Source organism: Hetaerina americana, unplaced genomic scaffold (genome assembly GCF_022747635.1).
Source record: "Hetaerina americana unplaced genomic scaffold, ioHetAmer1.1.p SCAF_3, whole genome shotgun sequence".
In the NCBI taxonomy this organism is placed as follows: Eukaryota; Metazoa; Arthropoda; class Insecta; order Odonata; family Calopterygidae; genus Hetaerina; species Hetaerina americana.
In genome coordinates, this window is record NW_027286874.1 from 64,296,320 (window position 1) to 64,309,573 (window position 13,254).

At 40.7% G+C, this 13,254-nt stretch overlaps 1 protein-coding gene across 1 annotated transcript in view; it reads left to right on the forward strand.

Moving 5' to 3' along the window:
• Myo10A (Myosin 10A) overlaps nt 1-13,254 on the forward strand; it is a 247,824-nt gene that overhangs the window by 174,219 nt on the left and 60,351 nt on the right. The window contains exon 47 of the mRNA XM_071587864.1: nt 18-349. Coding sequence (XP_071443965.1) covers nt 18-349 — 332 coding nt within the window. The remainder of the gene's footprint in view (nt 1-17; nt 350-13,254) is intronic.

Consider the following 13,254-nt stretch of genomic DNA (forward strand, 5'->3'; position numbering starts at 1 on the left):
AAATCTTTTCGTTTCAGCACCAGAAAGCGAGGGCACAAACAGCCTTCCAGCAAGGCAATGCCAAGGCCGAGCAGCACGATGCCCTCCTCAGCGGCTGGAACAGGAACCACGCGGGCAGCGGTCAGATGCCGTCCTCGCCCGTCGCGACCTCTTCCATGCCCTTCCACTCCCTCCCCACCACGCCGGTGTCGCACATGGGATCGCCGTCCCACGCCCATCATCATCCCCCCGGGACTCCACCGCCCGCCACCGGGGGATCCGACGGCGACGGAAGGTCGAGTGCCGTCCACGACGGAAGGCACTCCCTACTGCAATTTGCCATGTTCCACTTCCGGCAGAGCCCCGAAAAGTAAGTGAATTCTCAAAATAAAACAATTCGTGGTCGCCGACGGTGTCATCACATCTACTTATCGAGTGGCATTGGAACGCTTTATACAGTCACGTGTTTAGAAACTTGATATCTTTAGGATTGGGTTTGCCTCTAACTGTAAATCGTATTATATCACGGTAGAAGGTAATTTTCATGAGTATGTTTGTCGCCGTCTTGTTTTGTCGTCACCATGGTCACCTGTGGAAAATTTCGGGACATCCTGTAGCATGACGCGTACGAGTAACCCAAAGATGAAGTTAGGTTCATCGCTCAATACATATTTTCTTCTGTAACTCTTGGTCCAGCCAGGTAACCCTTGGGCCTTATCCAGGGAGTTACATTGATCCCAAAACAAAAGGAACCTAAAACGCTCCACGACAACCGTGAATTCTCGAAAGTCCAAGAGTTAGTTCATTGATATTGTTTTTGACTAAATGAGCAAATATGGTGTCGCTCAAAAGTCATTCAGTAGGCATTTTAAGTTTAAAATTACAGTTTGTTTACGTAGCAAGTTGCTGGCTTTGTCATTCAAATTGAAGTACGTTTAATTTGTTGAATACAAATTAGAATTGTCCATGTATTTTTTGAGCGCACACATGCTTATTGATATTTCGTTGTCTCAGGCGTAACTTTATAGAATTTGCATAAAATATTGAATTGAAATGAAATAATTTACTTTCATTTCAATATTTATTGATTTTGCTTAGAAACAAAATCCGATTCATGTACTGAAGCTCGTTAATTTACCTCAAGGTATTCAGCTGTAACAATAATGTAAATCAATGATCATCATTGTGTTAGTTCTTTCAACCGCAACCAGTAAAGTTTGAATGGTATGAATTATAATGCTCAATGTTTTCAGACAGGAAATCGGATTTCATACAACTCATAATATTTTCCGAATATCGGCGAAATAATAATGACTTCGATCTGGAGCGAATACAGTGTACAGTGTACGCATCGTATATCGATGAATGAAGATATTACGCATGGTTTTAACTTCAATCCTTAAAATTACAACATGATATTTAGAGGTTGTTGTCAAAGATTGTCCTTTCCGATATGTTTATTCAATGTTCATTTCTCCTCGGTTGTTGAAGAATTTCTGCGCATATTTTTTCGAGCTGACGGACAGATGATATAGATGGAGAAATCGCGAAGATGGAGATATCATCGGAGAAAAGATATCGAGCGCTTGATTTCGGTAATATATTGAAATGAATATTTTGTATTATATTATTCCTGGTTTACAGGTTGAGACGTAGGAAGCCTCATGATTATACGAGTACACTACCCGAAGAATCAAGTGCTCAAGCATCCTGTTTTTGATCGGAGCTGAAAAAATTGCTTAACCTGGAAACTATAATAGTGAATGTTGTAAACGCTCGTTCTATGGCTATTGTATTATTTGATTTCCAAGACATGGGTAAATTAATCATGAATTTTTCTTGAACCTGCGATTCTATTAGGAACTAATTTTCAAATTTGCAGCAAACCAAGGAGTTGATCACGGTCAGTGAAAATGTGATCGGCAATTTCAGATGTATTCAGACCTTAATTAACTAGGTAACAGTAACAGGCGAGTCGTGCTTTTTACACCACGCTCAGCTAGTTAGTGATTCTCTTTCTTCTCCGCCTGTAATCACAATAATGTTCCACCCCAAGAACGCAACCCAGTTCCTCACGCATCGTGGAGCATCAAGAGACGCATCAATCCCGCTAAGAAGTTCCGCAAACTCATTTCCTAACGGTGCGATTATACATTTCTTAATTGCTGTTCGTGGAAGGACGTTAATTTTTCAGCATCGTTCTTATAATTTCACGGCCGGAACACTCCTTATGCTCGTTCCGAGACAGTCGAACGCCGATCTCTCGAACTAAATCTCCTTTTCTCTACTTCCGTTCTCCAGACGATTCCGGAAAAAAACATCTCTCATTGGTGAAATCGTGTGTTATTGGAGTTTTCTTTTTTATAATATGAAAATAAATATGATTAAAAAAATAAAGTTTTAAGTTTTAGATGATCTTTTCCTCGTTTCATACTTGTTCACTGTAGTTGCTCGTTTCCAAGGAACTTGAAAAATCACTTTTTTCACAGTATTAATGTTTCTGAAAAAGCTTACGTTCTTTCGTTAAGTTTGAGTAAGTAAAGAGTTAACGAATGGGACTTATGTGTGCATCTTTAACCGATGGAACTTTCCCATGGTGTTTTACGTGTGTTGGGAGTCGATTCAACATTGCAATCCATTCGGGAGAACGCTAGATTTCCAGAACAACGACGGTAAAGCTGTCCGTCAATACATCGGGGATTGTTGTGTAGTATTCCACCGACCGTATTTGTATAACTGCGAATGGGAAATATTTAACTACTTAAAAAAAGAATGTTTGGATTATTGTTGTTTTTGCATGCTGCAGGCCTGGTATGAAAAATATGCAGCCATTCGCGATACTATTGCCATATGTAACAAACTCTCGTTCCCACCCCAACCCCAGGAAACTGGTCCTCTCGCCCCCGCTTTTTCGAGAGAGGGGAAGAAGAGGAAGCGAAAGCGAACTTTGGAGTTTGATGTCAGTGTTAAGCAAGGGGAGTTGCAGTCGTCAAGTCTGTCATCCGCCACCCTACCATACTTCATGTCTCTCACGCCCTTAAACAACACTTTGCTTCCTTCCTCCACATCCACCTCTTCTTCCCCCCCCCCATCCTCTTCCACTTTTCTCAACAAGTTAAAAAAAAAATCCCGCCATTCTTCTTCCCTCAGTGGCATTGCATCGCCGACGACAAGATCCGGTTTCATTCTCCGGAGTAGATTTCTCGGTTACGAATCCCATTTTAGGAGTTAAAAGCGATGGGAGGGCGGGGAGGAGTCGGAGGGAGGAGGCGGTGACGGCGTATTCGCATAGGTGCGTACAGGAGTTAACTCGCCAAAGGAGGCCGCCGCCGAGGTTTTCGCCCTTTGGTTAAAAAAAAAGCGAATAAATCCAAATGGCAATCCAGGAGAGATGGAGGGAAACGGACGTCCGTAAAAAAATATTGGAAGTATCGTAAACAATAACAAATAGGGTACCTTTCCCCGACTTCAGCATTGCATTGGGAATGGAGAAAAACATTGTGATGGCCTTTGCGTACCCGATAGTCGTATGAAAAATGAATATCGAGTCTGGGAGTATTTCTCGGTTAAGATTCGGATCCTATTTGGTTGTTATCGTTTGATAAGCACATGCGAAGTCACAGTAATGATTTGACACACCACCGAATGAAGTTATTTAAAAGGTCGTTGAAGCATTAAGGAGAGAGCAGCGATTTTGTGCTACTTAACCGAATTTCCCAGCCGAGGTACAGAGCGAAATCTGAACTGGAGGCAATATTTTTTTATTGATAGCTACACTGATGTCCAAATTGTTTCAACGTTTGAGGACGTATGTTTATCTCATTTGGTCAAAGCTATTTTATTATATATAGCTCCCGTTGTGAGGTGAGAATTTACCTCTGCTATTATTACGTCTAGTATGAAACGTACTATCCCAAAATGTTGTCGTGCATGAGTCTATTGTCCTGGTAAAAATTTAAAATAAGACCACTGAGGAAAAGACATAGTGACATTTTGGTCGGACTATTATTGCCTCAAGGTAAAATATAGAAGGCGGGATCAATTCTTGTTTTCCCTCCAAGAACCAACAGTTTCTTTGTTTCTTAAGTACGTCACTATTCACGCCAATTCTGTGGCAACACTTTTCCTCAGATTCATCTGTCTTATCAATTCAATTTAATTCAGATTAATTCAGTAGGCAGAATTCCGTACCAGACTTATTTGCCAAACATACCAATTAATAATATAATTGTCGTGGTCTTGTCTATATGCTCTTCCTTGAAGTAGTGAAAAATTTTAATGCTCCATAAAAAATTGCCCCCTAATTTTTTTCTCCATCTCGGAAACCGTGCTTATCTTGGCCTAACTTAAAATTGTGAATTTAAATTCAGTCGCTGTAAGTCTTAACGATAAGGGTTTGGATGGACGAAGGCACGATACGTGTATTCCCCAATTCCCACCAAGTCCTTCAGGGAAAACTACTATTTCCTCCGAACACCTGTGATTCAGTAAATACTTGGCAGAAATTCGAGTTGCTTACTTGATAGGGATTGTGTGCAGGATAACAGAATATCTCCATTCCAACATTTATACTTACGTATAATTTAATAACTTAATGGCTGTTTCCATGAAAGCAAAACCAATCCGATCCTGATATTTACGTACATGTATTAGCTTCTAGAGTGAAACGTAAGTTGACCATTAATAGGCCAGTCACTGAATAGTAAGAATTTTGCGTTCAAGATTATTCCAGTCTCCTGCCATCCACCAAGTTTTGCCATCGCTGTCGCTAGATTTATTGATTATACACGCAATGGATAAGGGCTAATGATGTTTAATCAGCGAAATCGTAATTTATTGAACGAGGTTTGCCCCCCCTATCCTTCCTCGAGTGTAATAATTCGTAAAAAATTATCTCGCTTGAAAGTTGAATATTTCATGCGGTGAAAGGTGTTGTTATGAACTAAAATAAGCGAAAAATATATTTTTAGGACTTAGAGACACCTCTCACAGTCGTTCACATTTATCTAATTCACGCAAATGATTCTGAGCGGGAATGCGTCTTGAACTCTTCTCCTTGGTCGTCAGCAGGAATAGCTACCATTTGGACATTCTAATACAAAGCTCTGCTCTCTTATTTCCGATGCCCTTATTATGTGCTTTCCTTCGAGTGAAATTAAAGACATTTGAATGATCTCAACCAATAAATAAAGCACTAAAGAATGACGAATCATTCTCAGTTCTCCAAATCTTAGCCTGTGCCAGATATTTCTTTATAGTCTCTCATTTGAAGAAGGACGCGACGATCACAAAGAAAGGCATCACACTCGACGCACTACCGCGTATTCCCTACACTATCTTATTTTTCTTTCTTTTTCTTTCCTTTCGAGAAGAGTCGTCGACCGGTGCGCCGCAACAAGGCAAAGGGGCGACATTCGAAGGCAAAGGGAAGAATCGTCTTGTCGCGAGATGGGCAGTTCAGCCGTCAGTTGTTCGAGGGTTTTGCACCGCAGTCCCCTTATAGGGGGGGAGTGTAATCTCGTTCGGGTTGGTGGAAGCCAAAGGGAAGTGGGGGGAGGACAGGGGGGGAGAGGGGGAGCTGGACAGGAAAGAGCAGTTCAAACGAGGTGAAGGAAGAAGGCTTAGTGAGACACGATGGTCGGAGTTTGGGAGGGAGAGAGGGTCATCGGAGGGAAGCAAGTGTGGGGCAGAAAGAGCGACGGGACGCGTCTTGAAATCTTTCGCCGCGTTTTCATTTCAAGTTTCAAGGCGAGTTTCGTCGCGGGAAGCAACAGTTGTGTAGTCCACCTCCTCAGTCGCGTAAAGAAATTTCTGATTGTTCAACAGATGTGATGATGAAATCAGTGAGCAGCTGCTGCTACTACTCAAATGATAATTTCCTCTGTTCGGAAACGTGATTTAAATTTTTGTTCTTATGGTCCCGCTGATTAGGGGATGTCAGGCGCAGCACTAATTCGTCATTCAGTCGATTTCCCGTAAAGCATCATGCGAATCGTAAAGATTTCATTCCGTTCGGGAAATCGTAAACCCCGTCTGAAAAATGGAGAACGTAATTTCGTTCGTCTTCGCATGTTTTGAAAATTTGAATTTTATTTACCATGGAAAGGTATTGCCATCATAATCGTTTGTTGCCACATTTCTATTAATCCCAAAAAAATTAATTTTTCTTCTCTTTTGGGAGCCATTTCGTGCTTTTTGATTTTTGACACATTTGATGTCCATCTGAAATAAATGGCGCGTAGTAAAATTCACGAAAGACTCTTTTGTCTTGTGATACTGGTGTAATTGTCTACCGATTCCTCATAAGCATAATTTTTATTAATTAATTTATTTATTTAAATACCCTGCAAGCCACCGTTAGGGTGTGTGGCAGACGGTGAATACACATCAGACTAATTTTGACCCAAATACTATTACCCCTACCGCGAATTTTAATGTTCAATTATCAATATTGGAAGAAAAGTAGGAAAAATTGAGAATTAAAAATATTTACTCTTAAATGAGAGGGAAATGCTTGTGAAGGGTAGTGGATTCCCTAACTAAAATTCCGTATTGTTCAACGAGTTGAAAGAAGTGTTATCTCATTCAGGCTCCACTTAGTTGCAGCGTTGCTATCGACTTCATAGAAAGACTGTCCGGTTGATTTTATGGTTTTCGTGCTCCATTTTTTCCATGAATGTTTGAGACACGTTTACGAGTAAGGAATACGAATTCAGATATTTTCTCTCGTCGTTCCTCATGGAGTTGAAGGAAACGTTGACGTCGTCCTGAGGAAAGTCCTTTCAAGGTGAGGGTCAAAATAAAATACACTGATAATAACATTAATCATTTTTCTGGATCACCGGGATATTTTATTAATTTGGCCAATATTTACGGTAAATTACCACCTACTACCTCGGAAGATTATCCTCATCTTTTTCACGTCTGCGAATTCTTTCCTGTCGTGGGACAGTTTGACTCTCCTAATTCGACTGTATCCTCGTGCGGCTAGTTATTATATGATTCTTTTTACCTTTCTCTTAGATTCTTCCGACAGCCTGTGTGCTTATGTCCTAATTTCCAGCTGTCTTTTTTTTCCCCTACCACTCCCTCTTCTCTCCGCCTCGTTCTCCCGCCCGTCCGAAACGCTTATTCCAACCTCTTTAATTTCTCACGCTTTCATCCTGTCCTTTCCATTAAAAAAAAAACTTTCTGCGAGTTGGAGTGAAAGACAAGAGACCGGAGCGGTATCGGATACGCAGCGCTCACAGTGGCATAACAATCGAAAAACTTTTTTTTTGTAATCTTTTTAATTCTTTCGGGGCTCGAGTTGTCCATGTTCCCACCCTCGTCTCGCACAGGCAGTGTCTGTAGCTTGTTCGTTACTTCCTCCTCAACTCCATCTTTTATAGCGTTTCCTCTCGTGATTCCTCGATACCGCCCTTTCCTATTCGCCCTTTACATCTCCCTTTCCCTCGTTCCTTACTGTTTTTCATCCTCGGTCGGCACTTTTATTAGTTTTTTTATCGTAGTGTTATTCAATTCCATATGCTTTTACGTTTTAAGGAAACGCTTATTTTAAATACTTTCGTGAAACTGCCACCACCATGTGAGGTGTGAAATAAATAGCGAGATATTTAATTTATTCTTCACAACATGGTGTGGGTTTTTCGGAAGGATAATTGGAAGAGTTTCCCTCGTGAAGAATTTGCCGGATTTACCGCATGACATGCGTCCTTGTGAGCAATATTCCCCATTTAATCGTCCATTCCTAATGCATATTCATTCGAATGAGAAATTCCAATCATATTTCTCAATAAAAATAACGTTCCTATGAAGGACATGTCTCGCTCTGTTGAATCTTATGGCCTCGATTGTATTTCTCTTCGTCCATTTGTTTCATTTGTGCACCATTCACCCCATCAGGCTGTATCCTCTTTTATCATTAATTTTCAGTCACTTTTACTATCTCCGTACGTACTACTCTCCTACCTTATCTCCTATTGCCCTACAGTAAATATTGATGAGCCATTTTTCCATCTAGGGCTCGGTAGTGTCCGAGGTCAACTGTTCTTACCGTTGTACTAAGTAAAGCTATTTATTTGCGAGAAGGCCTCGTAAGAATTAATTCAGTCTATAGTCATCAGCGATTTTCATCTGCTAATAACACTAAATCGTACTAACTCGCAAGCAAGATCCGAATCTTGTTGCCCGTTCATTTCGGCTTCCGCGGCCCTGTAAGTGATTGTCTGCAACATAATGTCTGTAATGTAGGGTTAGGTGGAAGAAGGGACTATTAGTCTCAACCTCGCCCAATTAAGTCGATAAATAAATAAATAAATCCCCTCCTAAGTTCATTCCCGCTCATGAGTCAAGAATAGTGCAGCACCCTATCGAGAGGTGATACCACCCTTTCCTTCGTTTTTACTCCTTCCGTTATTTCGCTGTTTCAGCGATATTACTCCCCTCACGCCTCCCCGAATGCATCTGAACTATGAGCCAAAATTTTCATCTTTCAATTTTACCTACTTCACAATGGAATTTACCTCGCTGAAACATTCGCTCTGCAAGACTACTGTTTCAAAATGTGGCCAAACCCAGTTAGTAAATTAGTTTTTATTGGAATAATTAAACATTGATATTTATCACGATTCGATCTGGTATGTAAGATAGTTCAGTGGCGGGTTTCATGTGAATAGTAGTTTTAAAGAAATCCTATACCAATTATTTAGTATTCAAGGAAATGCTGTTATTTTTGGATATGATGCAATGGAAGAAAACGAGACCATGGAGAACGTTATAAAATCAATGGAGTTTTTTATTCTTTTTAACCCAATTCTAATTTTCTACGAACTGAAAGGATTCCCTCGAATTCATACCTTTCTGAAACACGGAAAAAGCGGCTGGTCCGTTATGTTACTAAGCGTTATGCAAGGGGGGACCGTAGATGGAATATGTTTTCAGTCTATTTAATTGAGCCTTAGGCTTTCAATCTCATCATCTCCTTTTCTCTCTCCAACCCTTTTTCCTTCCCACACATTTTTTTAAGGAATTTCATATCATTCTTCTTCCTCCGGCGATTACTTGCTTTCTTTTTTGCCTCATTCCAGATGTATATATTTTTGCGCTGCATGTTGAGATCATTAATTTCCTTCACAGTAATTGGGCGTTCCTTCAGTGAGTGTCGCTTCAACCATCGCGTTGTTTTTTTTGCGCTCATTTTTGAAAACGTTTAGCACGAAACGTGCCGGCATTAGCGCTCGCACTCCATACTCGATCGCGTCTGCAACTTGAGTGCAATCCAATTGCTTGTTCGCAGCGCCTCGCTCCCCTCCTCCCAATCCATTCACTGCCCTTCGCCACCGACCCACCCCAAGAAAACCTCCACCCGCACCCTTCACCCGCAAAACCCTCTCTTTCCCCTCCTGCGAAGACGGTTAATGGAAGCCGTGGACCTATAATTCACCCACCCCCGCCTCACTACTCCCCCTCGCCCCCGCGCATTTGCTCCCACGGGGCGAGAAATAGCTCCTGTCGCCGCCAACGTGCAATTCCCCCCTAATTCGCAGATCCCATTTCTCCCGCCAGCCGCCTCTCTCCCTCATTATCGTCCTACGCTCGTGTCCACATTCCGTACGCCGTTTTTTATTCGTCTGCATATTCTTTTCGTTCCGCTCCATATCGTGTCCTGCTTTGCTGCATGATCCTTTACGATAGCCTTTACTTTTGAATTGGGATAAAGTTTTTTTTCGTCTGTCTCTTTCTTTGATTCCTCTCCTATTTATGACCCGATATGTACGTTTTAGAACGATCGCCGTTGGTAGTTCATAGTTCGCCCCGGGTTTTTATTTTTGTGCTCCGTAGGAAGAAGTTTCAACGTGTGGTGTTGAATGACCGCTTTCATCGAGTAATGTGCAATATATTCTCTATATCTGTGTTTGTGTATCATTCCTTTCATTTGCATACTAACATTTCGCGTTTTTACGTTTAATGCTGTCATTATAGCATATTTCGCTTTTTGATACTATTTGCAAAGCAGAAGCCGGAATTCTTTGGAAGAACTATACGGGAACGCCACGATTGGGATGTATCAAGCAGATAATCGGAGATGCAAATGTAAAACGTTTCTTGGAAATTAAGAGGGTAGCCTGAATGAGAAGAATGTATGGAGTTTTAGTAAGCAATCTTCGGATTGATAAATTCTGAGATGTTTTCTTTTATATTATATTTTGATTCATCTATCGAAGCCTTCAAGTCAATATTGCGAATATATGTAATGTATCACAAATATTATATGCATATTTACACATATAAATACATACATACATGCATTGAGGTGTACACTATATTTTTAAAACTACATCCTTTCCAGGAGAATAAAGCCAACTACCATTATTACAGCTGAACGATTCACGTCATATCTCCAATATATCCGAGCAATGATCTCTTTTGATTGTACTATTTTACGAGGATTCTGAAGATTGTGTCGAAATTTGGTGATAAATTATTTTCAACAAGAAATTCAACTTCAAATTAATTTACTCCTTACCAAAATTTCTTTCATTGACTTATTGCTATTCCCCATATTCTCCATTTCTTGGATCAGGTGGTGAAATATGGAGTATATTTCTCACTTCCCAGCGTAATCTTATCATTTTCTCGGCCGATCTCCCTCTGAATATCTCTCGAGTCTCCTCGGGTGTGAGTGCATACACTGTCTGCCAATGGACATCCCTTCTTGGAGATATGGTTGGTGGTTTAAGGGTCCTCGCCCGACGACGGTGCTCCTTCATTCTGATTTCAGACTTTCCACCACCCTTTAAGGTCCAATGCGTTCTTTCAACTTCCCTTGCCATTGTCGTCCGTTCGTCCAACTCCTCTTAAATATAATTATTCTATTCTTTTAGGCGTTCGATCTTGACTCGTGTTTACGTTAATCCCTCGTATCTCGTTTCCCCTTGTTTCCTAGCGTTATATTTTCCATGCCATTCCAGTTTTTGTCAGTTTTACCTCGCATTTCATTTTTAGATCGAAGATTCTCTCACCTTCTGTCCGCTTGACGCTCTTATGGGGCATAACTTTGGTATATGAACAATACGAAATATGTATATCTGTCTTCACATAATAAGTAACGTATGTGTGTGGCTTTGTTTGTTGGGTTAACATTTTGTCTCAGTGCCTTTAATATCTGTAAATCATTTCACTTAATTGAAAATAATACTTTTCTCAAATGAATCCATCAAACTGGTTCGAAGATTTACTTGTAAATTGGCAAGTGTAGCAAGTTGCAATTTAATGTTAAACCGACGAAGGCATTGCCGGCCTTGGGGACTGGTTTGCCGGAAAGATCTCATTTGTTGGCAATTTTCCTTTCATTGATACCAATTACGCATATGGAGGTACCTGAATGGCCGTTAAACCAATGTAATATAGAAAATATGACGGTTATCCCTTTTATACTTTTTCAGTTAAGAAAGAGACATCCGATGTTCTGGGGAAATGTGTTGCATTTTGGATCACGTTTCGAAGCATGCATTTATAAAAGATACATTTCTTTTGTGCTCATTATTACCATAAACAACTATACAGGCTGCTGGAGGCAGGGATAAAGTCGATCGATTAAATTGGTTCCCGTGAATTTTTTTCAACCCGTTGTGTGTTCTCCTAAGATCTTTTCGTATTCATGGACCGTTCGATACTTTTTACTGCTCGGCAGTGGAGTCGGCGATTTAGCTCGCTTGAAATCGTTTCACAGTCGATTAAGTCAAGTAATATGGAAGGAAATCTTTTACCCGCAAAGATGTAAATAACACCATTTCCCGGAAGGAAAAAAATTTAGCATAAAACGAATACGCAACGAAAGCATTGCAATAAAGTTGCCGCCCAGCTTTTTTTTTCTCGAATCACCATTCTGCGAGATTAGCACTTACTTAGCTTGCCTCTCATTCTGGTGCACTCTTTCGGCCTCACTCATCTGAACTGACAATCATGTTAGTGGGTTAAAATCAGATATAAATCTACTGGTACAATTAACGATGGTATGCTTGAAAATGTTCACGTTCGAATGGTTTTGAGCCATGTTTTCCTTTATTTTTTCATCTCCCAACCAGAGTTTTCGAGTAAATAAATGTGTCCAGCGTCACTTGGTGTGATTACTCCATGTTACAATCGAATTAATAATTTTGTAATCCACAAATATATGTTATAAGTACACGTTTGTTTATGACTCTGGTTTTTTATCACGTGGTGATGTCCTCAGACGCCCGCACGACGTGATGAAACCCAAATCGTGCATATCAAATAAATTTTGCGGAAAATAAATTGTTCATTTGATTAAAATTCAGAGTATTCAACCAAGAGATCAGTTAGATTGGGGAAAGCGGAGCTAAATCGATGCAGATTCCTACGGCTTGCGTATTTCACAAGTTCATGTGGGGAGGCAAATCCCTTTCACTGTGCCGCCTGTTCCCCCTGAAATATCTAGAATCCAGAAAATCACGCAACTTAGGTTCTGGTTGGAGTGTCTAGAGGAAATATCCAGATTTGAAACCCGAGTCCGTCGTGCGGATAGAGTCGGTACCCATTCGACCAAGGCTCAAGATGTCATTAGTAAATTTATGATTCCATTTTTGATCCCGGTCTCGGTGAGTCACCGCGATACACTGATGTTTGTCTAATTCACTAGAAACACAGATAAATAACGATGTTATTACTGTTAAGGAGTGGTTGCCACCTACTGACGAAGGTTGGTACTTAAGGATCGGGTTTTAATACGTTAAAAATTATTTCCACAGTAACTGCGAAGTCGCTGCTTTTGTGAAGCGTTCCAAAATGTTTTTAAAAAAATACCGTGGTATCCTCGAAAGCCTGAGTGTTACATGTTTAGCAACCACATCCGTTGAGAGTTTTTATGTACCATAAAAAAAGTTCTGACCAAAAATTCATTTCTCACAAAAGTCAATTTTCCTTTAAAAACTTTTACACCATGGCGGCCAATGTTTTAAGTGTTGTCGGCATCAGCTGAGATCTAGTCTGCGCCAGATATCGCGTTAACTTTTTTGAATCCACCGTGCAAGCACCCCGTTCGGGAGGGAATACTTCCAAGACAATAGAGAGCTTAGAGCATGGCGACGTTCGTGTTTCATTATACCACTGTCACTGTCGGGAAAAATAACTCGCCGTCGTACCATTTACGTGAATCTTTTCCCTTTTATTCACTCTCATTCCAAATAAGTCGACTGTTCCTTTGCCTTCTCATGCCATTATCTTCGCTACCACGACTGTCCTTCTCTCAAG